The sequence below is a fragment of the Maylandia zebra genome, linkage group LG7 (assembly GCF_041146795.1).
Source record: "Maylandia zebra isolate NMK-2024a linkage group LG7, Mzebra_GT3a, whole genome shotgun sequence".
Taxonomy (NCBI): Eukaryota; Metazoa; Chordata; class Actinopteri; order Cichliformes; family Cichlidae; genus Maylandia; species Maylandia zebra.
This window is the reverse complement of record NC_135173.1, coordinates 20,778,619-20,806,544: the sequence shown is the minus strand read 5'-3', so window position 1 is coordinate 20,806,544 and position 27,926 is coordinate 20,778,619. Positions and strand designations below refer to the sequence as shown.

The following is a 27,926-nucleotide window of genomic DNA, read 5'->3' as shown; positions in this document are numbered from 1 at the left end:
AAGAGTGATGAGCCACTCCGTCAAACGACATTTAAGATCATCAGACCTTTTACAAGAAATGCATATTCTACAATACAAAGAGAAATGCAAACATAGAGACACTTCAAACTTCTGCTGTGCTACTGATGCATCCATTTGCAACAGCACGACATAAGCAAACATCTGCATATGTTATTTTTAAAGTTGTGCATTGCTGTCAGGACCTTGAAAATACTACCCATTACTGACTATTGCCTCATTACATGTCAGCAAAAGAAAACAAACTTGAAAATGAAAATGTTATGTCACGAAATCAACTTCTTTTTCTGACAGAAAATTGAAGGAGTACATGCTTCATTTGCTTAGTTAATCCACCAGCTACCATCCAACTGGATGGTACATTTCTGCCAAATTGTGAGCTGTAATTATATAAGCCTGTGTCCAGTCCTTTAAAACATTCTGTGCCGAGCTGTTTGTTCAGAAGTTAAAATAGTGCTTTCAGTGTTTTTATAGCACTTATGCATGAGTAAATATCTAAAATGTGCTGCGGTTTGTGGCTGACTTGTTCTATTTCTCTTCAGGCAAAAGACTTTATAGTTCATCTACATGACCCCTGAACGTTTTTTGAACTCTGCCTCTCCATTACTTTAGTTGCAAGGGGCTTTACTTCCTTGATTTATGTTGTGCTTTATAATTTTAAAACTTTTATTATAACTATGGTTAAAGTGCAACATGACATGTTCTTAATCATAGAGAGGCAGAGGAGTGCTCTATTTAAAGCAATATATATACTTTAATGCTACTGTTTTTAAAAGCCAGCCAATCAAACTGTTTCCAAGAAATGCTTAAAGCTTCAGGCTACACCATTTATTCCCGTTATGAAAACAAAAGCCAAACACATGCTTCACTCATATGAGTCACTGCACTCATATGATGGCTACTTTGGGCAGTGAGGTCTTTAGAAACAGTGATGCTACACTAAACCTTACACTGAAAACTATAAACATACAACTGGTAGTTGTATTGCTCAAAAAGTTTTGAATGAATTCCAGTGAAACTTTGTAGACGTGTAGTGCGTGTTGTCAATTTATCAACAAATACAAACTACCATACTAATATTTAAAATATGTCATATTTGTCCTCTGACCTCTCCTTCAAAGCCAATAGACTGAGCTGAAGGTCAAAGTGATAATAAGCAAGTTTTAACTAGCTTTGCATAATGTTATACAGATTTATTACTGCCATTGTTTGTACTGAGAACATATAGGCTTATAGGCAATGATATATGGGTATTCTAAATATCACCTTATATTTTGCATCCAAATATCATATCATATTTGACCTCTGACCTCATGTTTACATCTCACATCTAACTTTCTTTCAAGTTGAACCCACAATGTTTTATATCTTTAAAGAAAGTGTCGTCAAAACAAAGAATGAGCTGCCTAGTTAGTTTAAAATATCCTGTTGTATAATATTATATAATAAGCTAAATTATTCAGGTCCTCTTATTTACAAGTCAGTACCTTTTACCCATTACTAACCCCTGCATAATGTTTGTGTAATCACTGTAAGTATTTTTCATGCTACCCTTATCTGATTTTTACGGCTTCACAAACGTATTAAAGTATGTTTAAAAAGAACAAAGAAAAAAGAATATATACAAAATAGAGGGATTGTTAGTTTAGTTTCAATAATAACTGAAAACATAAAGTTCAGAACAGCTTTCCCACCTTGCTTTTTCACCTTTGGCAAGATCTCTAGTTACACAACACATAATAATAGCTGCCATGTGCAGTCAGGTATGTTGAGAGGGACGTCTTAAGGAGGAGCTTCTGTTACGATCCTGAACTAAAAAAACTCGGTGAGGACGTTTTAGCAAATATTATACCAACCTCACTGTGGCAAACTTTTAAAAGTTTCTGTAACAGCTGTCAGAGAACAGACAGTACAGGCACATGTTAACATCTTGGCAGACTGCTCCATCTACGGGTATGTTTACACCACATTGATTAGTAGAGACAAGATCTTGTGTATCAGGCGCTAAAGGTCCCAATTAAATCAAAATATTTAATTGGGACCTTTAGCAATAATAAGTATGATAATAATAATCAATAAAAGTATGAGCTATCGGATAGTAAACCTGCAATTTCAAGAAGGTCAAAAAAGGAAACATATTGTTTAATAAGTAACTGACTATTAACGTCAGAGGTGAGTATTATAAACACTATTTGTGGAAATTGTGGAAAGTTGTTTGCATTTTATGCTTCTTATGTTTTTCACTGACTTTATGAATGTAGTGCTTCACGTCATCAGAAAGTCAGCGCAGTTGAGTTTTACTGAATAATCTGGCAATGATTTTGTATGCTCTCTGAAACAATTACGCATATCATTTTGTCATATGAAAAACAAAACTAAAAAAAAAGTTTGCTTTAAATAATAAGTACAAACACCATTTTGTTTATTTATATTTAACTGATTATTTAAACATTTCTGTATGCAAATAACGTCACTTTTAAACTAGGCGGAAATGACGACATACCAAATACCCATATATAGCACTAGCCAAAACAATGCGGTTTTAATAATAGTTTTATAGTCTAACCAAGTTAACAGTGCCGTTTTTTGCAGTTACTTGCATTAAAACTTACTGTTACTGCGAAATTTCTAAAACTTACCATTTACTTATCAATATTACATGTAAACGGATTAACTAAACCCGCCAAATAGGTCAGGCTATCAATGTGTTAAATTTACGGTAAGTAACGAGAGTTTAACTTCCGAATGAAATATTTGTATTTCAAAATAAGATTGCGTCAATGTATCGCATCGTAGAGAACTTTGTTGGTGAAACGAATAAACCGGAAGCCGCTTGATTGCTCAACCACACACCGGCGCTTTCGCTATGCCCACGTGACGCGCGTAGACGGTAAGGTATCTGATGCGGTTTATCTGTTAGTAGTATCAATAAAGACGGGCTACAGTAATACACCAGTATACTTCATTTGTTCCTCTGGTTCTTTTACTTTTATACAAATGTAGCTTTTTCTAATGGCAAAATACATTCGGACTCCGGTCAGTAAGCCCGTAAATTCAGCTGGTAAGTAATGTTAGCTTGATTATTTTCCCGGCAAGGAATAGGTAGCTAATCAATAATGGCATAAGTAATTACGGTTTTGCCTTGATTGGTTAATTGATAAGGAGCTTGTCAGTCACCGCAGTCTCGCTGGCAAGGTCAAACTGCTACAAATAGCTAACGCAGTTCACCAAGCTGCCTTATATCAACGCTACGCACCCATCGAAGTGCAGGCACAGTGATTTTGTTTACCGTGTAATACCCCACCCACCAACCCCTCCTCTCCCCAGTGGGCATGTGGGAAAGTGGTCGCCATTGCTGACACATAGAAGTGTTACTCTGAAGGTTATGTAGAAATGCTTTAAAATAAGTAGGCGGTGTCAAACCTGACTCAATTGCATTTCTCATCTGCATGTGAGTGCGGCTGTCCGTGCCGGGCAGGTCAGCTCAGCAGCAGGGCGTGATTTTCAGGTTATTCTCCCCACCCTTCAAGTGTCGCCCTGGTAACGTTCATTTCCCCCGACCACCACAGGATGCTGACAGCCACTTGGGTGGGGCTGACGCGGATGACAGTAGACGGGAGGAAAGCTCAGGGATAAACCAAAGCGCACGGGATCAGTTTTTTTTAAAGCAGCGCAGGGCGGCTGGTCGGTGAGAACCATGACCAAGCCGGAGTCGAAGAAAAGCGGCGTGGCTGCGGGCAAGAGCGTCGGCGAGCAGGTTAACAACGGCTCCGTGGATCCAGCGTGTCCGGATCAGAGCACAGCGATCAAAGCCAAGGTGATGAAGCAGACCTCCAGGGAGAATCTGCACCGGAGAAACACAGAGTGCGAAGTCTACGACGACGGAACCAACACCTTTTTCTGGTGAGTGTTTGTGTCGGTGTCAGTGCAAGTTCACGGCTCCTGCAGAGATAGAAGGGGAGGAAACATTTGTTAGTTGACAGCAGGGTGTAATATGTGCTTCAAGGTGAACTGAAAGACAGGCCCAGAGCGACCTCCATTAATGACAGCAGATAATGTGACCTTGCTGTAAATGCCAGGTCAAACTGAAATGTTTGTTGTTGTTTTTCCATCCTGGTGCAACTATTCCAGTAAACATGATCCACTAAATGTCACTTCTGGAGGTGTTGTGGGGTTTGCAGTGTTGTCATGGATGCTCACATTGCACATCCAAACTCAGGGCTCAGATATGACACTTGAGAGATTCTTTGACATTCACAACAGATCTGAAGATGTGCCAGGTATAATACCTGTCCTGCAAAGTGTAGAAATGAGCACATACTTCATTAGCCTTTCCTAACACCGCATGTTTTATTTCTCACTACGTAAACAAAAGTATGTATGAGCCAACTAAAAAAGAAAAAAGCATGCACAATGGGAATACCACACGCATGTTGCAGGACACGGGTTTCGTTATGATATGCTATGCAGCTAGTTTGGAAAAGTGACATTCTCTTCTGCAGCCCTTTTTAATTTATAGCTACGTTAGCTTTCCAGCCTGTCACTCGAGGAATATTTAAGCTTCTCTGAGTGTCTGTGCGGTTTTCATTTCTGCTTTGTGTACAAAAAAATATGGATTGAATAAGAATCTGCTAAGCTATCCAATATCATTGACAGCAGAGGAGACTGGTCCTCCCAGTGGGAACCTTAATGAGAATTTCTCATTACTGTGGTACGGCCTTGGCATCAGATTTCTGTAGTGAGGTGGCTAGTGAGGAGCTAAAATACCTTTGTCTGTTGCAGTTATGAAAATACAAGAATCTTGTTTTTATGTGGATTAATAATCAGGGTCACTTGTCCAGAACAATATTGACAAATACATGAGGGCAGGGTTGCTGTATTAGACTGAACCTAAACCAGGTTTTACCCACTTATGTGGCAATTAAATGTGTCGGCAGTCATCCAGATGCAGTCTTACGACGTAGCATTGTAAAGTTTAGAGTTTTACAAGGGCTTTTTAGCTGTTTGCTTTAGGGGTCAACATAACAACAGTGTGTGGGTGTTGTTGATTGCATCCTGAATTTTTGCCGTCTAGTATTACATACATGAACGCATTAAAAAAACAAGAACGGAAAGTGGTTCTTCCTGTGAGTCATTTGAATTTACATTCTGCAGTTATTTGTACGATTGAACCTTTTTTGTGGAACATTTTCAAGTGCTGACTGCAGATGATAAACCTGCATGTATGAAGCAGGTTAGGAAAAAGATGGCAGTTGTTGGTGTATTTCCAAGTGTGTAGGTGGTAGGGCACCACATGGACTCTGTCTCCCAAGGGTTCAGAGTTCATAGTAGAAAGCTGTATGGCAGCAGCTTTTGGTTAAAAATGGTATTCAGCCTGCATCACTGGCACAGGAAGGAACTGACAATGGCAAACTCTTTTTTTTTTTTTTTTTTTTTTTTTTTTTTTTTTTTTTTTTGGTAAAGTTTTAATATGCCTTATAAAGAACTCGGACTTATTAAATGTGATTGTGCTGGCGTTCCACTTTTATTTTCCCTTAAACTGATTTAGTGCTGAGGCATTTCAAAATAATGGCAGTTTTGTTCACACTGGTTTCGGCAAATGTTTAATTAGATGAAACTGACAAGAAGACGCATTGTATTAAATTGTTAGTTTGTCTCTGCTTGTCATTAAAGTCGAAGGCTATTTTAATCCAATTTCATCCTTAAATCTAGACTCTGATTAGTCATGAGGCTGGCATAAAGCAGAATCTTTTCTTCTGTTTTTTTTTTTTTTTTAATCTTAACTTCAAGCTTAGAGGTGCACTTTGTTTCTAAGCTTAGCTGGTTGCTCTGTTGCACAAAACCAGTATTTCCGCTGCACCTTTCCACTCTTGGTGGTGTATCGTTGTCAGCGAAGAGAGAAATCATGTCCTCCCCCTGTGGCTCCAGCCAAACAGGTTGGATAAGGAGGTGGAACAGGAAAAAGGCTGACAATACCTGGTGTGCTGTCTTGCACATCAAGCTTCAGCCAAAAGAAATGTGACTCAAAGTTGGCACTTTATTATTTTTAAAAAACTTCTTACAGAATCGCTATACCTCACTTTCAGGTACCCTTTAATTATTTTTTTCTTTTAATCTAAATTCTCAGAGCAGCACATTGCCTCTGTAGTTTTAGATTAGATAGATTTATAAAGTATATGTCGCTTGGCTGTTTACCCCAAAATATTAAGGCTACTGCAGCTGGTGACCCTTTCATTAATGAGAGGGCTGGCAGGAATAAAATACACTTGCTATAATTGTTCTCCACAGGTTTAAAACTTGAGGCGTGATGGCATCTGTCGTGTAAGATGTGTTATGATTGACATTTGGTTGTCACACGGTTTTGTCTTAGCTTATTACAGATATTTAGGTATTCACATAATGGTTAAGTAACAAAAAAGGTATCGTACAAATGTTTCCTGTAAGTGCTTTGTAACTAGTACGAGTAACACTCAGATCAGTCATTGGTACACACTGTCATGTAAACAGGTCGACACCAGTGTTGATTGTGTTGATTGTTTTCTATTTACTTAAGCTTAACAGTTCACCTACATGTTGCATGTTTGGATGCTACTTGGTGTCAGGGTATATAACCCATTACTTTGGGGTTTTAACCAACAGACAAAATGAGTTTTAAAGATATCTGGATTAGCTTTATTCCCAGAAATCCCTCCTCCCTAATGAATACTGGCTCAGTCCACCTGCAGCCTGATCAGCGTCAACATTCCAGGAATGATAAGGAAACTCGGTGACTCTGCCACTGTTCTCAGCAGTCACCCCATTTGTCTTTCTAGAACTTATCAACTGTTATGCACTTGTCAGCATTCCAAATACCATTCAGGTCCTTTTGTCTATTTCTAATCGAGAAATCTCCCATTATATAGCGTGTATTCTCTTGACCCTGACATTATCGTAAAACTTTGCCCTGTCAGCTGAGGTAAATACCTCAGGTTGCGTGGACGTATATCTAAACAACTAGAATGTCACACCACAGAGGCCAAAGTATGTTTGCTGACATGGGGTGATGGAAGATACAGCTTGGGCCTGTAGCCAACAACATGGCTATCAAACTCCAGCTCACCTTGTCTGCCAGAGCATACAAATTCTGTTGTTTAAACAGACCTGATATAAAGCTTTTCCATCCACTGTCAGGCACAAGACATTTGATGCAAAAGCTATTTTTGACTTCAAGTTAAAGAAAGGTTTGAACTGAAGCTTATCACAAACTTTGTAACTATTTTTAGCTGTAGCAACTCAGTTTCCCAACAGATTTCATCTCCTATTTTGTCCTTGATTTACCCCTATATATGCCTTTTGATATTTGGAGGCAACAAAGATGTTTTTAGCAACGAGCAGATTTACGTTCAGATTTGTTTAGACCGTTCCAGTGTTGTAGTGTTATCTCAGTGTTGCTTAACGTTGTCTCATGGTGATGTCAGACAACATCAGCCTATCTAGGGTTTTTTTTGGTTGTTGTTGTGGTTTTTTTTTTTTTGTTTTGTGTTTTTATGTCCTGTGCTGACTGGTATTTGACTTTCCTGTTCTACAAATGGTACTCTCGTCCTTCTCTCTGTCCTTTCCCCCACTTTCACTGCAGGCGAGCCCATACTGTCACAGTGCTGTTCATTCTGACCTGCGCTCTGGTCTACGTCACGCTGTTGGAGGAGACTCCTCAGGACACGGCCTACAACACTAAAAGGTCAGTAGGTTGCATTTCTCCTTTCCTCAGTGTCACCAAAGCCAAAACACTCCAAAACTCAGGCACCCAAAAATCTACTTTAACCCCAGGAGGCTTTTAAACTGAAGCTTCATGATATCATTTTTGCACCAGTTTATGTAGAGAGAGAGGGAGAGAGAGAGATTATTTTATTGGTAACTAGCATTAGGAAATTTGTGTTTGGTCATTTTGTTGTAACAATGTTTGCTGACAATGCATCTTATACTGTTTGTTTCCCCTTAAATGGTGCCACAATTTGAAGCAACAAGCATTTGTGGGTTGAGCAGCTGAGTTAAATATGCAGGTTGTGACCATGGAAATAAAACATGCCAATCTTCTCTGCCAATCCCAGACAGCTTATTCTGCTACTGAATCTTGTTTTGAGTTTCTGGAACGCCGGATGCTGCTAATCAGATGCCAATAATGGATCGTGCTACAGCGGTCTGTTGGTGTCTTCATGGCACAATTGACTGATCTGGATAGGGCCGTGCCACAAGGCAATGTCAAGGTGATGTTCTGCAAAACCAAGTCTCCTGATTATTTGGACCTAGTACCATCTCCAAAGTGAAGTTCCATATAATGCGGGATATTATATGGAACTTTACCATTGTGTCGGCCCATTGTATATTTAACAACTCATTTAAGCTTTACTCGCTGAAAGTCTTGGAAATTCAGTTCCAGCTAACCAGCTAGCTACAGCCCTTCCTACCTTGTGTTTTCCCTTCTGGCTGGGTCTTGAACTAAGTTGCTATTGTGGTCATCCTCCATGTCATTCTGCTGCTTCTGCAGAGGGCATCTCTTACATACTTTTATCTCCACCGTTATAGACTGCAACTGGCAGCAGCAGCTCTTCTTCTGTTCTGGAGATGGGCTACGAGTCAGACAGTCTAACTGGAACAGCAGCAGGTGCAGACTGCTGAGGTTTGAGTTCATCTGCTTCGTGAGGAACAGCACATTTTATTGCTCAGTTTTTTTTGTCACGACACACTTGGAGAATAGATCAAATCTAAATGTGGGGGTAACGCCGCAATGCAACCAACCAACCAACCAGTAGCTACTCTGATTTTTTTTTTTTTTTTTTTTTTTTAAACAACATTTGGAATAAACCACTTATTTCCTATAAACATGGGCAAGGAGCAAAAGTCACCATTTGAGATGAGTCACTAGCCTTTACAGTCACACTCACCTTGAGCTTACAAGGCCATGTATAAAACAGTCATGGCCATGAAAAGAACACTATAAATACGAGTTGAGCATTTAGCAAGTAGATTTAATGGGTTTTATTTAAACTTTGGAGAGAAATATACATCCAACTTTATCACGTTTATTAAACCACAGAGACTTGGATAAATGCCAAATTATTTCAGTTTCTTTTATTACTGCAAACTACAGAAAGTTGCAGAGCGACTGCTGGAAGTTGTGCCAGCTACTTTGTGCTTCCTGGTAGGAAAAGGCAGGTAGGAGTAGGAGGTGCACTAAAGCAGTGTTCCTATGGGAATACATAAGCTGTTGCAGAACTTGTTTTTCTTGTGGCTAAAGTTTTGTTTTTTTTTTGGAGCTGTTGCCATGCTGCTGAATAAATATGGAAATGATCAGACCTGTTCCTGATAGTGTTTGTTATAGCTTCTTGTATTTCAAACAGGGAGATTTAGTCAAGGCAAGTTTGCATGTGGCTTAAAACTCCCATTTACGTGTGTTACAGCTAAAAATCTGTGACACAAAGCAGGGTTATAGTTAGTTGTTCTTACTTTGTACTTAGGTGTATTGAGAAGGTCAGGCATAAAACAGGCTCTATCAGTGATGTGTGTTTGCGACAGATGGGGTGATTTGTAGGTTGCATTTGTGTGGATGCTCCTTAACAGGATTTGCTGCCATCAGCGTAGTCTGGCTCCTTGGGATAAATACCCTAAGAGCTTCACCCTGGAAGCGGAGCTCACTCTCAGGCACTGCTTGGTTACTCCTCAACTCCCAGTCAACCCTGCAATCCGGGACCACTCTCACTAGTTCACACACAACTTCACTTTGTGTGTTGTATTCTTTGAACACACATTCATTTGATTCCAGACTCAAACAGCGAAGAAATTGATCCCTAAATCTCACATGCTCATGCTCCTACGCTTGTTGGCTAGCACGCACTGTAATCCCATTGTATGCTCAGTCTTTTAAGCCTGCTCTGTTTACTTGTAAGGTCAGGACAGGGTCCTCGTCTGGTCATCCGGTTTTCAGAGCTTAAATCAACAGCAACTTAAGCTCAACTTGGCTGGTCTTAGCTGGTTCTTAATAAACACAAATGAAGTTGTAATATTGAAATAGAAGCAGTAGACCAGACCTCCAGATTCAAGTTATTTAATTATTAATTCTCCAAGCCATTATGCTCCCATTCATGCCTTGTCTGATTGATCTGACATCACAGATCTTAAAGGTTTACGGGGTTGAAATGCTGAGACTTGTATGTGTAGCTGTAATAAAAGCCTTCCGGCCTCTTTGAAATGCATACTGATTTTAATTGAAGTTACAGTAATGGACAAACACAATTTGACTGAGCTAATAAACACAAACAGGTGAACTTCATGTCTTTATTGAACACGCTGGGTGAACATGTTGAGCCATCGCCCTTGGATGTGTCCTGTAGCTACTTCTGAGACTTGAACAGTGATGTGGTGGAATTGTAGGCCATTCTTCCTACAATGCTGTGAGTTCATCAATATTTCTGATTGCTTTAAAAAGCCTATTTAAGGCATTGCCTGACATCTCAATTGGGTTAAGGACAAGATTTAATTTTTCTCACATACTAATTTGTTTTGGGTAAACACTTACTATCCTTTTGTTTTTCCTTCAGACACAGAGCTGGACCCTTTTTGTTACACAGGACAAACAGTTTTTTCTATTTACCCACATTCCAGTCTGATATCTGTAATTTGAATGTTGGATTCCAGGTTTTTGGAGAAGTAGTTCGCATAGAGGTTCACTTTTTTCCTAGTGTAAAGACATGAAAATAGGCTGGCTGTTTGTTGGTGGTTCAGTAAGAACATGTATGAGGAATTGATACAGAAGTCTTTGTGATTCCAATGAATTCCCAAATGTGTGTCCTCTAGGGGTATTGTGGCCAGCATCCTGGTGTTCCTCTGTTTTGGAGTGACACAGGCCAAAGATGGACCTTTCACCAGACCGCATCCAGGTATGAAAAGCACATTTATCACCAGGTTAAAGTCATTCATGTCGGATCTCTTTTTATATTGAGAATATAGCATAAGTTAACAAAGTTGGCACTTGGAAATGCAAGTCAAAGTTCATATTAAAGCCATGTAGTGCTCTTTTTATTGAACCCTGGTCTGTTTTATTACCTTTCATTAAATACTGGACAACATCCAGGATATGCCAGTTTGACATTTGTTTTGCCTCTTAAAGCTTCCAGATAAGTGAAATGATTGAAATGCTTTAAAACAAAGGTTAAAAGGGGATTGTGAAAACTGATTATATAAAAAATATGTTTGCATTAAAAGCAGCTGACAGTTGCGTCAGCAGTTCAGTCGGTAGTAATAACATTCTCATCCTCCTAATGGAAAATACACATCCTGGTTAGAATCAGCAGCTGATTGAAGACAGTCATCAATTTAAATGAGTTTGCAGACAGTACGGACGATCCCAAATCATTCATTTTTATGAGGCTTTAAAGCTCAGTGACTAATTTATAATGGGCTGTATGGTTCTAGTAAATAAACAGTGCTTTAGGCATTGCAGTGGCATTAGTCAGTGACCACTGAAAATGGCAGTTTGTGACAAGCTCACATCTGATACAGTTTTTTTTTTTTTTTTTTTTTTTTACCTTTTAATGTAATCAAACTGTTGGTAAGGTCTCCACAAAGAGGCTTTTGCTTGTGCCATGCAATCGAATTTATATGAAACATCTTTGATCTTGTCATCCAAGCGGGAGAGGATGGAAAGAGATGACATTTCATTACAATACAGATGCAGGGTTTTCAGGGCATATGCATGGGAAAAGGGAGAGAAAGCACAATCTGTTACTTGTCTGCATTATATGACACTGAAATGCAGAGCTGTTGTAGGACATGTGAAAAGCAATTGATTATGCTTGTACTAAAACCTGTTGCTCAGGTAGAAAAATCTACGTGCCTGACTGCAGCACGTAAGCTGTGGCAGTTGGATTTCTGCTCTAATGCTTTTGTAAACTTGCATCCTAACAGAATCTTTTCCTTCTTTAAATCTGATGCAGTTTGTAAAAGGTGCTACTATTTAAATAAGAGCACTCACAGCTTTTTAAACAGAGCTTTCATGCAGAAAACACTTAACATCTCCCGCACAACACACGCACAACAGCTAACTCCAGCGGGAAAGGGAGGAAGGAAGGAGGGGAAAACAGGGCGTGGAAGGCAGATGCAGCGACATGCTCAATACTGTCGGTTGTAGGTAGGCGTGAAGTGGTTGAGCGAGTATTTGACTGCATTACTCGCACCTTTGTGGGCTGTTCGAGGGATGTGGTTGTGTGTGTATGCAATTGCTTCAGTCTTTTGCTTGTTAATCCAGCAGGGTAGGTTCTGGTGTTATTCACATTACAGTTGGCTCTCCATAGAATACCATCATGGGAAAAAGACCCAGTAGGGTTTTTGTTTTTTTGTTTTTTTCCTCCTTCAGATTTAAAACCTGTAGCTCCTGCTGAATCACGGGCTGGGTGTGTCAAAGGAAACTGAGCTTGTGAATGTGAATCACCACTATAATTCAGCTCAATAGCAGTTGAAATAAAAGCACTCCTCATGTGGGACTTTAGGACTGAGATTGGTGTTTACCACAGTATATATCAGTCCTTTTACTTGATGTTTTATTTCTTAATGAAAATCAGTATCTCTGTCTTAAATCTTCAGAAACACATTATGACATTATGTGTATACTGAGGTAATTCAGGCATATGTTTTAGTGGAAATGAGCTAATGATTTGGGGTTGAACCAAATACCAGGATTAGGGATGGGTATCGAAAACCGGTTCTTGTTGAGAACCAGTTCCCACTGTTTCAATTCCTTGGAATTGTTTGCCATTTTTGCAAACGATTCCCTTATCGATTCCAGTCGCCCCGAATGACGTCACCACGTTGCGGAGCGTCATTTACCTGGCAGGAAACACGGCGGCTCAAACGCTCAAAAGTTTGGTTATACTTTACGAGAGCGGATGACAACAGGGCAACTTTCAATACTTGCAAAGTAGATATTTCATTTAATGGAGGAAACACTACGAATATGCAAAAGCATTTGCTCACAAAACACACGATGACCTTAAATGAATGTCGTGTTTTTAATTCCGCTCCGGACTCGTGAATCTCAACCCAGCAGCAGCGGTAACGTTTGCACGTCCTCTCCCGTTAATGTGGCAGGTAAATAATCAACTAACAGTGCATATTATGTTAGCGCGATCTGGCTTATTACAAAACCTGCCATTACTGTGCATTTAGGTGACCATGATGAGAGAGACAGAGTCTGGCTGGCTCAGATTCTGGCAGTTCTCGCTGCAGTCTACCAGTAGCGTTTCCTTTCAGGCCAGGATAGACGAATGTCACCGAGCAGTGACTAAGTTTGTGGTCAAAGGCTTGCCACAGCAGATGCCCCGATTTTCAGTAGTGAATGTGTTTAATTGTAGGCAGGGACATTACTGGATATTCTTGTGCAATTGCTACAGAATAATTTATGTTATACTTTGTTATTGCTACAGAAGAATGTTTATTTTATTATTTTACATTTACAATTTTTTTCCCCCGGGGACTCTGTGACACCCCATTGAAGAGCCGTTGGCTGTGGATCTCATAAGATCTCACTGTTGGGTAGGGATGGGTACCGGTATCCGGTGCCATCATGGCACCGGTTCTGACATAAACGGTAGTAACCAGACCGAAAAGCAGCGCACATTTCGGTGCTTTATTTCGGTGCTTTTTTTTCCTGAGCTGTGATACACTTTAGATTCTAGCCAATCATTTTACGTTTCCGAGGATAGTAGGCGGGGCCAGGTACGTACGTTCTTTTAGAGCAGAGCTACAGATTAAAAATGCCCAAGGCGAAGCGGTCAAAAGTCTGGCTGTACTTCACAGCAAAAGATGCAAACTCAGCAGCAACAAGTGCTTTAAGGTGATACTGTGCAAAGGAGGTAACACCTCAAATCCGATGAAACACCTGGCGACGCATAGCGTTTTTTTTTTTGTTTTGTTTTTTTGTTTTTAAAGCCGAGAAATGCGCTGTATTTGATAGCTTGCTGTGAGACCTCACACCGAGCGCATCTACTGCGGGTGGGTTGCCTGTTATGCAACATCCCCCAAAAACATGAAGAGTAGAGTCCTGGCCCCTAGCCCTGCCAGTGTAGCAGAAATGATGACGGATGATGATGGCAGCAGCAGCCGTTCTTCTCTGCGTGAGTAGCTTAATGTTGTTCGTGTGTAATTTACGTTGAGTAGGCTAACCACGTTATTACATTAATGCATGTAAGGTGAACTATTAAAACATAGTCATAGCTACATGCGGCTGTCTTCTTGTTTGATGGCAGATACTCCCTTCACCCTGGCCAAAAAGGCTAAAATGACCAAACAAAAAGTGGAAAACAGTTAAACATGAGAGGTTTAGGACAAAGTTTGTGTTTTTTTTTGTTTTTGTTTTTTTTGTTTTTTTTTTTCCATTGTTTAAGCAGTGCTTCCAGCCAAGAATGATACCATATATGCCCCATAGCTGCAGAAAAGGCTAACATTGTTATCTTTTTACAAAAAACAGCTGAACATGAGAGGTTTTTGGACCAATTTTGTGTTCTCCATTCTTTGAGCACCGTTTGAGCACCGGCACCGTTTCAAAAGTACCGGTTTGGCACCGGTATCGGATAAAACCTAAACGATACCCATCCCTACTGTTGGGTTTGTAAGGCCATGTTACTCCTAAATTTCTATCTTGTTCAAAGAGAAGATATAAAACAAAGTTCTAAGCTACTCGACCTGTGTGTTCTCCTTTTTTAAAAAGAATCGATAAAGAATCGAATCGTTAAACAGAATCGAAAATGGAATCAGAATTGTGAAAATCTTATCAATACCCATCCCTAACCAGGACCCCTAGCAGCTCATTTCTGTGTGTCGTCAGGTGCTCTTTTTAAATGTCTTTAACCAAAACCCACATTATACGTTTGTTTATGGTGGTTGTTGTTGGAAAACTAGTGGGAACTAAATGTCAAACTTGGGGCAGCAACGTTGAAGTTACGTAACTGGGCAGTAAAATATTAGTCTGGACTGAGTGTCAAATGTTCATAACTGCAGGGAATAGAAGTAGTTAGATTTGGAACGTGGAATGTTCAGCACAAATAGGAAATTGTCATGTAACGTTTTTATTATTTGTTTTTTCATTGTGTTTAAAAAACATAGTACTAATTTAGTTTGTATTCAGTGTAACTGATTTCTCTCTCTCGCTCTAGCTTACTGGCGTTTCTGGCTCTGCGTCACTGTCGTCTATGAACTGTTCCTCATCTTCATCCTGTTTCAGGTTGGTGTGGTGAGAATTTTGCTTCCTGGAAAGGCTAAAACATGTCAGATCAACACGTGCAATGCAAATTCTTAACTCATGGGAACTCTGTACACAATCACATGACAATTTTCCCTCCCACATCAAACTTCTCTTTTTGAGATTTCTACTCAGTGATTTTTATGACATGGGTTTTCTGGACGTTTGCTTTGACATTTAATTATAATCGTGGTCTCCAAAAAGAAGGCCAGATGGAGTCCATAAGTACTTCTTAAAAGTGTAGTCAAGCCTGGGCAAAATATCGGGCTCCCCCCCCTCTCCCACTATGATATGTCTGTTCCAGTCTCTGGTGCTTTTTCTGCTGTGATCCCTGGAAGTCTCTTTTCCCTCTTCCAATTTAATTAAATTGTCACTGAGCCAGGCCCTTCAGACAGCCCTGGACACTGTAAAAGAAGAAGAATAAAGGGGGGGGTTATATTTAACCATCTACTTCCTGTTTGTAAAAGGATAATTTTAAGTTGTTGCTAGGTAAAAAGCAATAAAATTTTACTTTTATGCCACAGAAATCTGCCGTTAACTGAAGGAGGACACCATCTGATGTAGCCTGTGTAGAAATGTAAGTTCTGGTGGTGCTTGCTCTTATTCTTATCCTCCTTTATCCAGACGGTGCACGATGGACGACAGTTCATGAAGTACATTGACCCCAAATTGGGGGTTCCTCTCCCTGAGCGTGATTATGGGGGAAACTGCCTCATTTATGACCCTGGAAACACTACAGACCCTTTCCACAACATCTGGGTGAGAGAATGAATTTTTTTGCTTTTTATGTTACTTTTCTCTCCTGTGTATCTTTGCAGGTAGGAATGTTTGTAAGACTTGAATTTTTGATAGTATTATGCCGTTAAAAAAAAAACTGAGTAAGAAACAGGCCGCCTTCCTAAAAGTAAAATTTCTTGTCCAGTCATGCATTTATAATTTTGTGCATATTGTCCTCAATTATTGCTATAAGGAAGTGGCTCAGATACAGAAAAGAAATATGGCCTTTTGTAAAACTTCTCTTATCTCTTTTTCTTCTGCTTTATCTCTCTTTCATTCTCAAACACACACAAGAATACAGTTACTGTGGAGGTGTGCAGCAGCTTGAGTCTGGGGCAGATTACAGTCCATCAATAGAACCAGGCCTTCCTCTGTCTGCTGCCATGACCCAGAGCCCACCTCCACTAATAGTCTGATTTTGGCCTCTAAAACCCCATTTCTGTGAATAGACTTTTTAAAATGTCAAATTAAAGCCACATATTTATCAATAAACTTTACTTTGGTTGTAGGAATTTTTAATACATAAAAATGTGTTGGGTTACTAAGCAGAAATAATATGATCCAAATAGTAAGGGTAGAACTGTGTGTTTAATTGCATTTTATTTGTGCTTCATGATGCCCAAAGAGGCTTTGTCCTGTTCAGTGACCCAGTACTCTCTGTGCTCATTTCTTCCTGTTTCCAGTGTGAACTAGATGCGATGCTTTATTTGAACACAGATGGTCTTATTTTAACTGTCCGAGCACAAATAGAAAGCAGCAGGACTTTTTAGAGCACAGGCTGTGTGTGTCTCCAAGCTCGCTTGCTGTTTTGGGTTATATCAGTGGAGCAGTGAAACTTAAAACAGTGCTCAATGAACTGAAATGCAGTTTGAAAATGTTAAGAAATGCACACAGTCACAGATCTGTGTTTTAATGGAAAGTTAGAAACCATAGGATGCTTATCATAATCCGCTACCAGTGTAATGCAACACATCTCCCTGTTAAATGGGCTACTTTGCAGTAAATATGGTGGATGGTTGGCACTGCACTCAGATGTGGAATTTCACAAATCAGTGGCTGCATGGTTATCAAGATCAGGGTTCTGGTGCCTACATGTGGCTGCTGGGATATAAAACACTGAAGGAGCAGTTGTGTGCAGTTTCTTACAGTGCATTGTATTTATGTGTAGATAAATGGAGAGCAGTCAATATACAGGCTTGGAGTGATTAATAATTGTTTGTATTGACAACATATAGGCTTTCTGGGAATGATATATTTGCATATTCTAAATGTCACTTTATAGTTTGCATCTGATTATGTCACATTTGATTTCTGATCTCCCTTTCTCATTTTCACATCTGTTTTTCTTTCCAGTTGACCCTAAAAACAAAAAAGTTATTTTTACCCCTCAGTCGTAAAAGGCTGAGAGGGTATTTGTTGGCACCCAACTTTAGAAATGCAATAACACGATCATTAAACACGATCAACGGTTTAATGAAAGGGCTTTTCACGTGTAAGATTTAGGGGCAAAATTGTAGTTGGGCTTGCTGTTAAACATCATTTGTCTCTGCAGGACAAGATGGATGGCTTCGTGCCAGCTCACTTTCTCGGATGGTATATCAAGGTAGGTTTGGAATTAGCTGTCTGACATGTTTCATAAAAGCAGTTGAGCGTGCTGTCCTCGCTGTTATGTACACATCACAGATTTAAATGGTTTGACTTTGCAATGATTACAGAGCACCTAGTCAATAAGTGCCAAGTGAGGTCATTCCCATTCTCGTGTGATCATTTATTGACAAATAAAGTTGCACCTTTTTTATTGTTTGTCTGTTATCTTGCTGACCTTCTCACACTCTATTTCCCTCCAGACTCTAATGATCCGGGATTGGTGGATGTGTATGATAATCAGTGTCATGTTTGAGTTCTTGGAGTATAGCCTGGAGCACCAGTTGCCTAATTTCTCGGAGTGCTGGTGGGACCATGTACGTACATTTGTGCTGTTTTCTTCTAATTACAAAATACTGTGTGACACACGTTGAGGTTATTTTGGTTGTTTTTTGTCTAGTTTTCTGAGTGAGTCTTTTGTAATAAGGCACAAATGGTAAGATCAAGATGTCTTCTCTTTAAAGTGTAACAGTGTTTACTGCAGATATAATCCTGCCTAATGTGGACATACTTTTTAAATGTGTCCATATTAGACAAGAAGTTTCTTTGAACCAAAGTGTGAATAGATAAAATGTTCAAAACAAGGATTGCATTGTAAATTTAAAAGTAAAATTAAAGGGTTTTACGGACATTTTGCAGAACACATTATATTCATCATGTGTTAAGTTGGGAGGTTCACAGATCTCTTGCTCGTCAGCACATTGATAAGTAAAAGCACAGAAAGTGGAAGCATGCGAGTGATTATTTTGCTAGTGATATTTGTAATGGCAACAAAGTGCTCATTTGTTTGCATGATAAGAACTTCATACCAGCAACTAACAAAGTGGTCTAATTAACAGAAGGGGTAGCTGGTAAAGCCAAGTGAGCACTGCTGGAAAGCAACAGGAAAAACTCCAAATATAAACAGACGGTATAGGTATTATGTAATTATAATCACGACTGTAAAGATAAATACTGCGGTTGCTGTTGCTACTTGTTACACACAAAAAAACCTTAGTTATAGTAAATGTAAATTATATTCAAGGTGGAGGAGAGGTGTGTGATAGTTGGTTTGGAGGATTACTGCACCTCACTTACCCTTTTTTTTTTTTTAATTGTTTCTCTATCTAGTGGATCATGGATGTGTTGGTGTGCAATGGTTTGGGGATCTACTGTGGCATGAAGACCCTGGCCTGGTTGTCAATGAAACCGTATCAGTGGCAGGGCCTCTGGAACATTCCTACATACAAGTATGACTTTATGAAAGACATTTCTTTGCAAACATTTTATGTTGGGCTTCTGTATTTGTTTATATTTAATGATATCTCTGTCTGTACTTGGCAGGGGGAAGATAAAGCGTATAGCATTCCAGTTCACACCTTACAGCTGGGTCAAGTTTGAGTGGAAGCCTGCTTCAAACCTTCGCCGCTGGCTTGCTGTGTTAGGCATCATCTTTATGGTAAGAAATGCTAACATGAAGGGAAAGCATTTGTCTCACTGCAGAAAATGATGACATCACCATGCAATAACAATGCACAGAAAGCGTAATGTATTTAGACTCTGATATATAGATAATACATGTTCATGGACTGGCCTAACCACTATATTGATTAATATATTGCTGATATATCTCTATCTGGATTTGTGACTATTGATAAACTGGATAGAGTAAAAGAAGAGATCATAGAAACACCCTTCAACCATGGTTTGAATGTTGGCGTTGCTTAGTTTGTCCGCCAGATGCCACTCTGCTACTTCCCTGTTAGCAACACATTGTAACGCTGAAAACATGACAACCACCTGATGTGAGCAGAGGCGGGTGGAGCATAAACATCAAATCCACAACTTGTGACAATCGATCAACATTAAGCTTAAACAGCACTATCCTGTCGTCTTAGAAAGGACTCAAATAACTGCACATAACAGACGCATAGGAAATGTGTTTCATGAATCGAGGAGAGAGGAAAAAAAGATCAGATTTGTAATTCATCAAATATGGGCGTAGTTATGTTGGGCCCTATTTCTGTTTTTGGTTCCCTGTCTGACACCTGAATTAGTTCACGAAATGTAAAAGACTAGTTCTTGTTAGCTAATGGAAAAGAAAGACGTGCCCAACATGGACTGATTGTTGTAACTTTTTCTTTTCTGTGTTGTTTTTGTGTTCTTGGTGCTTCTAAATTAGATATTTTATCTCCTATCTCGCCAGTTTCTGTTGGCAGAGCTGAACACCTTCTACCTGAAATTTGTGTTGTGGATGCCTCCTGAACACTACTTGGTGCTGCTTCGTCTTGTCTTTTTTGTCAACGTGGGGGGCGTAGCCATGAGGGAGATCTACGACTTCATGGATGACCCGTGAGTAGCAATGTGCAGCTTTTCTTTTGGGAGTTGGACAGTTTGACCGGGTGTATAATAAAAGACTGTATGTGTTTTATACACACCGAATAAAGAACTTGTTGACATTCAGCACTGATTCAGTTTAGTCAAGTGTTTGCTCTTGAGTTTTAAACTGGTTATCGTAGTGCAAATTGAAATCAGAAAACTAGATAAGCACAGCAGTGAAGAAATGTGTGAGTCTTCTGTATACTATACACAGCAAAATTATTTAGTAAGAACACCATTCATACATACCAGCCATGAGCAAACATGTGCATTGATAAGAATATGGTTACTAGTAACAGAAACAGACAGAAATGTTTCGTTTTCTGCTATTTTTCCAGTGTTGGGTTAGTGTTGGAAGATATTTCTAGTGATTAACTGATTAAACCTGAGGGATTATAGTCTCATTAAAAATAAACTCAATTAAATATGTCCATGTATTCCATATGTATATAAAAGCCATTTTTAACTGTTTAAATACCAAATGAAGGGAAATGTGTGGCGCTCACGCACAGTGTCAGATTAGTTTGCCAAGTATGACTAGCATTAGTGGACTTCTTTACTTGCAGGTTAACGTCGTCACAGCTGCTGTGCAGAATGTTGTTGGGAATTACTCTGATTGCATTCCAGTTCATTGTAGAACAGCCTACATACATCCATTCATTTGCTATAGCTAAGTACTGCAGTACTGTACTAGTTCTGTTTAACCAGTGTTGTCCACTAACAAAATTCGTATAATTACTCAGACTGTAGTATTTCTGGTAGACTAGAAATGGAAGTATCATTTAACTGTTGACTATTCACATGCATGGGTAGTGATAGAGTGCTGTGCGTTACGGTGTTACATCACAGGCATACATGTAACCAGTAAATATTAAAAATAAACCTAAAAAAGTAAATGTATCCTCCCTATTGAATAATTTTTCCATAATAACATTGTTTCATTTTCCTAACAGGAAGTTCCACAAGAAGCTCGGCCAGCAGGCGTGGCTGGTATCAGCAATCACAGTAACGGAGTTCCTAATAGTGGTCAAGTATGACCCCCACACCATCATGCTGCCCATTCCTTCTCTTATCATTCAGTGCTGGTTTTTAGGAATCCTCCTCATACTTATCTGGACCATGTGGCGGTTTTTCATCCGGTAAGTAGTGGGATGGCTTATTTTATTTATTTAATTGTTGTTGTGGTTGTTGTTTGTTTTGTGGTTTGTTTGTTTTTTTGTTTGTTTTGTTTTGTTTTGGTTTTTTTTGTTTGTTTGTTTGTTTGTTTTTTTGGGGGGGGAAGCTGAGGGTGACAAACAATGTTTGTTGAAAGGTAATGAAAGTCTGTGCTCTTCGTGTAAAAACAGCTAGGCTGTAAGGAGGAAAGATTTCAGCTTCTTAACCATTTCTAGCTTGTGTCTAGTAAACACAATAACTACATTGGGACCAAAGTCCAAAGTATCGCTCTGTTTTTCTATTTTGGTTCACTGGACATCGTGCAGTCTATTTGAGACAGGTCCAGTCTGCCTTTGGGTCGCTCTTCTCTTTTAAGTTATTGTTTTTGTGTGTGTCAGCTTTCTGTGGGTTTTCCACTGGTCTGTTTCATGTAGAGTCCAGTTATGGATCTGTAGAGACATCTTACATGCTAATTATAGAAAGGGAAGTTGGAAATTGGCAAAAAGCAGCTGTTTTCCAAATGAACTTTATACACTCATGCAGGAAAAGATGACAATCTGCTTCCATGCTGCTGTTTTGCACTTCACTTTTACTTTAAATGCACTGTTCATGGTGACTGATGAGGAAATACAGTTTAATTACAGTTTAAGAAAGATGTCTTCACACATGTGAGACTCCATCCAGTGTGCTCCTGTATTTGATTTAGTTATTCCTCATGAGCTCATGGAGTGTGTTCTTTTTCTTTTCTTTTTTGAAATGTAATTAAAAAAATTTTGAGCTGCCTTATCTTTACTGTGTTGTTAGGTGCAGCCTGCCCTGGCATGTTAGGCTTGTTGTCGGTTCTCCTCCCCCCCCCCCCGCCCTTGCCTTTTCCCTCCCCTTCCTTACTACTTCCTGCTCTTGCTCAGCAATAATGCAGTAATGTCCTAGGTATAGGAAAAGTGTAGGGTTTTTATTTTCTTTGTTTGTTTGTTTCCACTCTTCTACCACATCACCATTTGGATCTATAATCATTATTAGAGGATCTATGAGATCCTCTAGAGAACGTCTGTGGTGAATTTTATCATCTTCATTTCCCTTCACATCATTTTTACTCTGTTCCAGTCAGTTTAGTGACGCTAGAGGGCATTCAGTTTGTGCTGACACTGTTTAAGTGAGTCAGGGCAGTGAAACCCAGAGGAACTGATACCCCCCACACACACGCACACAGACACTAACCATCACGTGACAAGAGCAATGAGATCCGCTCAACCACTTCTTCTGGTCTACTAAAGACAAAAGTGTGCCATTATCCAGTTATTCTGATCAAAGTGATTTATTTATTTATTTATTTTTTTTAACCGAGAACCTTAAGAATTTGCAAGCACTGTTTGACCCTATTGCACACTCCCAGTCTGTTACCTAATATGCTTCATTTAGTATGAGTGGACCGAGGCAAGTGCTGAGTGCATGTTTTGTTTTGAGGTGTGTAACTGCTTGGTGCTCTTCCATTAAGTGTTACAGAGGTCCTCATGAGGAGCATTCAAAATAATATTAATGTTAACAATAAACATAGTATCAATGATAAGTACTTTTTGTATGTTTTTGTGAAGTGCTTCCCAGAAACAGAATAAACTTACACGAAAAGAAATGTTAAAATGTATTTATATATCATTTAAAATAAGTTCAGTATCAAAAGAAAACTAAGATAAAGAGCCGAAGCGATCGCCTTTCATCTGTAAGCATGAGATGGACACAGTTAACGGGTTCCTGCCAGGGGATCTCAGACCGTGACCCGGTTGCTATGCAGCAGTTGAAGTACATATTCTGGAGTCAGGCGATGAAATGCTTTAAAAGAAATAAGTAAATCTTAAAATCGATTCTAAAAGTCATTAGGGTTGAAGTAATATGTTCACTTTTCCTGGTTCTTGTAGGAAGTCTTGTTGCTGCACAATCTGAGCACAAGCAGAAGTCTGTGTATTGATTTCTGATTGTTACCTGTTAAGAAACTATTGCATTAACCAGAGAGAAGGTAAAACTGAAAATGAACGTCACTGAAAACTCAGTGTTGATCATATCCTCGCACTATTCCTAAAAAATGAGATTAAAATCAAACAACACACCCAGATTTCTGGCAACTCGGTAAACTGGTAAAGTTGGTACTTGGATGCAGGCTGTCCAACCCAGATCTAAGAATTTTTGTTTTATTGGAGTTAAATTTTTTAATAATAATAATAATAGTAATAATAGTAATAATAATAATAGTTATTGTTATTGTTTTTAAATGCACATATCTGTTTCTTGATGTTGGTTAAATAGTTTGTAAGGTTGATGAAACTTGTTGAACCTTACTGGGAAATGGAGCAGTGGGTTATCAGCATAGCAGTGAAACAAAATGTTATTTCACTGTATAATGTGGCCAAGTAGTAGCGTATATAATGAAAAAAGTATATTATTATTATTGTTAGAATGGCATCCAGCTTATTTTGGGACACACAAATGACATTTGTTGTCAAATACACAAAAGGTCCCTGCCCTCACCCTCAACCAGTGGTGGCAGATGTCTGCCCATCCCTGAGCCTGGATCTACCTTCCAGTTCCTTCCCACTGTCACCAAGTGCTTGCTTAAAAGGGGTCGTTTGATTTGGTTTTCTCTGTCGGTGGTCTTCTCTGTTTTATTCATTTTTCCCCCCGACCTTCCTAAAAGCAGGGATTTCATACAGACTGACTAATCGATTCCTGTAGTGATGGATTTATTTAACAAAGAGAAACTAGGAATTTTTCTTATTCTCAAAAAGTAAGAAATGCAGCTCACGTGAGACTTTGAGAGCAGAGCTTTATCTTCTGTTTGTGATGTTTGTTAAAGTAATCAGCTGTTTCGTTTGTTTGTTTTTCTTTTAATATAATCCAGTGTATAGTGTAGGCGTAGGAATTATAACAAATAAACATTCTGTGAGAAAAGTTAGTGGACCAGAAACCATCTGGGAAGACATGACCCTCAGGGATGACGCACTATAAATAATGCGTGTGCTTTTTTCCTTCTGTCTTCTCACAGTGACATCACACTCCGCTACAAAGAGACGCGCCGGCGTAAACAGGAAGCCCCCGCTGACTGGGACCGCCCGCTGGGCAACGGCAGCACAGCCGCCCCCTCCGGTCGCAGCAAACTGAACGGCAGCTCCGAGACGCTGAGGCAGCGGAAGTCCTGAGAGGAAGCCGGTCAGTCACGCTGTCTGCAGCGAATGAAGGGGGACAGTGAGAGGAGTTGAGGAGAAATGTAACACAAGAAGACACTTAGAGGATGGACACATACTGTTCTTGTGCCTACATGAACCAAGTAGTTATATAACACAGGCAAGGGGGTGAAGGGGGCAATTTTCATTCGGTGTATGTGTAGTTATTGTCCTACTTCTGGTATTTACCTCATTCTGTTTCAAAGAACATTTGGTGGATTAACAGACAAGATAGTTTTGCATTAGTAATATATATATTTTTTGAATGTTTGGTGATGAGGTGAATCAGTACAGAACTGGAAAGTAGATGTGACCAATAATTTTTCCATTTTCTCAACTGCACTTTGTCTTTAAAAACAAAAAAGCGAGAGAAGAAGAATGGAGGAGGAACATCTGCCACTGTAAATATGCTTAACCCTGTGTTGTGCAGTCATATCAGTGCAGGTGAGAAAAAGGAGAGCATTTAGAGGAGTTTCTGAAGGTGTAATGACTGATCTGGATTCTGTTCTACTATCCACTGCTATGCAATCTTCAGTATCAAACTGGGCGCAAGTAATGATAACAACACATGGCTGTTCAGTTTAGTTTAAGTGACACTTACTTTACCAGCTGATTCCTGATTCAATCTGACAGCTTACACTAGGTTTAGTCCCAGGTACATGATGTATTGTTTACATGTGGAAGACGATTGAAGCTTTTTTTTTTTTTCATTTACAGTTCAGCGTTCATTCCTAGAAGCACTGAGCCTTGAGGGTTCTTGCTCAGGATCCTCCTTTAGTCACACACAAGAGAGGAAAACTGGTCAAAGCCTTTCTTTCCTCTCAAACTTTGTTCTTGACAAGAACAACAAGAATAAAATCAAGATGTACTATATTCTAGTTATTTAACTGGTGAAAATAATATACTTGGTGTCTGGGATATAGTTTGAGTGTTTGTTTGTTTTGTTTTTTTTTTGTAGCTGTTTTCTTATCACTGTTATTTCTTTAGGGTAACTCGATGCTAAACACTAGATTCCTTTTTTGTGAAATGAGGTTCAGAGAAACCTGCAGCACTAACATCCACAACAGTCACATTGATGGGAAGCTGTGCTCAGTTTTCCTCAGACTGTGACGCGTTTGTTCCCCGCAACAAAAAAAGGATAAATGGCAGAGATGTGGGTGTTCCTCTACACTTTTTACCATTTGTCACTTTAGAATTTAATATTCGATTCCTTTTATGCCAAACATTCTTCCAGTTTTACATTTTGGGGGTTTTTATGATTTTTTTTTTTTTTTTTTTTTCTTTCTTCTCAGCTTTGCGAGGGTCACCATATTGCACATGCAATCAGCCAAAGCTTAAGATCTGGTTCTTGCTAAAGCCATAAGTACCATCCACCATGAGGTACCATGCACCTCAAACTGCTCGTTTTGATTCTTTCTGAGTTTCAGCATCGTCAGTGTCTGCGTCTAGTTATAGTGTTACAAAAGGTCACCTGGAGGTCAGGCGGCTAAAACCAAATTCACCTGTACAGCCACGATTACAGCTAAAAAGTCCTAATTATGAGGAATTGTCTTAGTTGCTTTTGATCTGTGTCGGTGACAGCTGCTAAATGTAGAGCTGCCACGATTAGTCAGCTGATAATGAATTCATCCTGAAAACATCCCATCACTACTTGCTTACACATTTTCTTAAAATGATCAGCAGATTAATCTGATGATGAACACAAGTGTTAATTGCTGCTCTAGTGAAACATGAAAGTGTTTCAAAATAAAAAATAAGCTTTACATTAAAATTATTTAGGTGGTCAAACTGAAAAAGCTGGAAATATCAGCATGTTCCAGTTTCACTCCAAACTCTCACTGTTACCAAAACATTGCGTGCGTGTCCTGTGACTATTGGGGTTCAGTTAAATCTGTGTTCCTCACAGTGTCCCGGTGACTCTGTGCTACATAAATGATATCTGTGAAATGAGATCCAAATTCTGGTCTGTTTTTAGTGAGGCTGCAGTCGTTTTCTCGTGAATGTAATCCAGCAGATTCAGATGTTCAGATTAGAGGGTCACAAACACTAAACTGAACATTGATTCTGCAAGGCTGCACCTCCTGCCGCAACATTTAAACCACTGGGATGCTAATAAGGTCTTCTTTGGGTCTTGTGGGTCCTCCAGTTTGACCTTCTGAGGGAGGCCCCTGTTTATGGGGGAAATGTTTAGTTGGGAAGTACATGATGGAGTTACTTATGGATGGACTCAAGGGTTTCCCAGCAGACAATTGCCTTGTAACGTGACCGATGTTAATCACTTCACCTGTCAGTGGTTTGAGTGTTGTGGCTCTTGCTCTGACTGCAGCGATTTCTGTGTGAATTTCAAACTAATGTTTAGCTGATATTTCAGATTTTGTGCTTATTTAACCTGTGCTGTGCTAATTCGGCTGCTTGAGGGTTTTTTCTTTTCTTTCCTTTTCTCTATCAGATACTTTCAGACACGGGCTGGGTATCCACTGTGTACCTGTGTTCGTGCCTCGAATTGGTCAAAGCTGTTTTTTGTTTGAAATGAAAACTTAAACCCAAGTTATGAATTTGCACATCAGCTCTGCATTAGAAACAAGTGAATTATAAAAAAAAAAATAACTTTAACATGTAGAAGCAGTGTGGATCAAAGTGGGATAAAAAAAAACAAAAGAACAAAAACAGGAACTTTAGTGTTTGCGGTTCAGTTTAGTTTCACTTGCAGCCTCATGGGGGCAGTAGATGCCTCGTTATCTCTGCCCTGTGCAGTCATGTCTCCTGGAGATTGATCATTGACTGCTTGCTGTAAATGCCATTTTCAACTTGGATTGTGTAAATGTGAAGATGTTGATCATAAAAAGTGAATATGCTGCTGCAACACATACTTTTATAATGTTTTCAATAAAATAATAAAAACTGAACTTTGCACAGTCTTTTTTTCTGAATAAATCAGGTGACAGATGTTATAACTGCCTCAAATTGAATTAACTTTTGGTGCTTCAATGCAGTTAGTGACCACCCATCAGTAATACTATAGGTAAGTATTGTGTCCTTTGTAATATCTACTCCAGAGTTTTAGTTTTGTTATTTTTTTGTTGTAAGGGCAGAAAGTTTATGCTTGGTAAGTTTGTATACAGTGTCACCATGGAAACAAATTCCATCAAATCTTTATCTGTTTTGCTCTTGATGTACTCGTTAGACGGGCTGGACATGTGCGTCTACAAGGGGGAAACTGCCACAAAACTTGGGAAGCAACTACTAAAATGCTTTGTCACACATCTGTGGCATACACACTTTTTCCTCTTCTGAAATTTGAAATGTTGCCAGCTTTCCAGATTCCTCAGTTTTCTATAAAGTTACTTGTGATTATGGATTTTACACAAGATAAACATTGCAAATAGTATCACCATTGCGCTGCTACCAAATTATCACAAGATAGTGGGCATGCAAAAAAGAAGTCTTCAACATTTGTCAGTTCCAAACTATCCAATCCACCAGAATAAAATATC

At 39.3% G+C, this 27,926-nt stretch overlaps 1 protein-coding gene across 6 annotated transcripts; it reads left to right on the top strand.

Annotated features, from left to right (window-relative positions):
• The first annotated feature begins 1,892 nt into the window (after window positions 1-1,892).
• ptdss2 (phosphatidylserine synthase 2) lies at window positions 1,893-27,338 on the top strand. 6 transcript variants are annotated; one of them, XM_012922585.3, is made up of 14 exons: window positions 2,917-3,079; window positions 3,588-3,921; window positions 7,634-7,735; window positions 10,849-10,931; window positions 15,201-15,268; window positions 15,911-16,045; window positions 17,616-17,666; window positions 17,911-18,024; window positions 18,818-18,936; window positions 19,031-19,145; window positions 19,893-20,038; window positions 21,019-21,204; window positions 24,255-24,418; window positions 25,150-27,338. In XM_012922585.3, exons 2-13 carry the CDS (start codon window positions 3,716-3,718, stop codon window positions 24,406-24,408), a joined length of 1,479 nt encoding a protein of 492 aa, XP_012778039.1. In that variant the 5' UTR covers window positions 2,917-3,079; window positions 3,588-3,715; the 3' UTR covers window positions 24,409-24,418; window positions 25,150-27,338. The 6 variants fall into 6 exon arrangements, with proteins under 6 accessions (XP_004563906.1, XP_004563905.1, XP_004563907.1 ...); XM_004563849.5 differs by lacking the exon at window positions 2,917-3,079 and adding an exon at window positions 1,893-1,971 and having other exon boundaries at window positions 24,255-27,338; XM_004563848.5 differs by lacking the exon at window positions 2,917-3,079 and adding an exon at window positions 2,628-2,737 and having other exon boundaries at window positions 24,255-27,338.
• The last annotated feature ends 588 nt before the right edge of the window (window positions 27,339-27,926 follow it).

What these genes read in the sequence shown, in the direction of transcription:
- ptdss2 (XM_004563849.5), top strand. Translation starts at nt 3,716, where the DNA reads ATGACCAAGCCGGAGTCGAAGAAAAGCGGCGTGGCTGCGGGCAAGAGC. An exon ending in TTTCACCAGACCGCATCCAG is followed by an intron (nt 10,932 to 15,200) that starts GTATGAAAAGCA and finishes CTCTCGCTCTAG; the next exon opens with CTTACTGGCGTTTCTGGCTC. An exon ending in TTCTCGGATGGTATATCAAG is followed by an intron (nt 17,667 to 17,910) that starts GTAGGTTTGGAA and finishes ATTTCCCTCCAG; the next exon opens with ACTCTAATGATCCGGGATTG.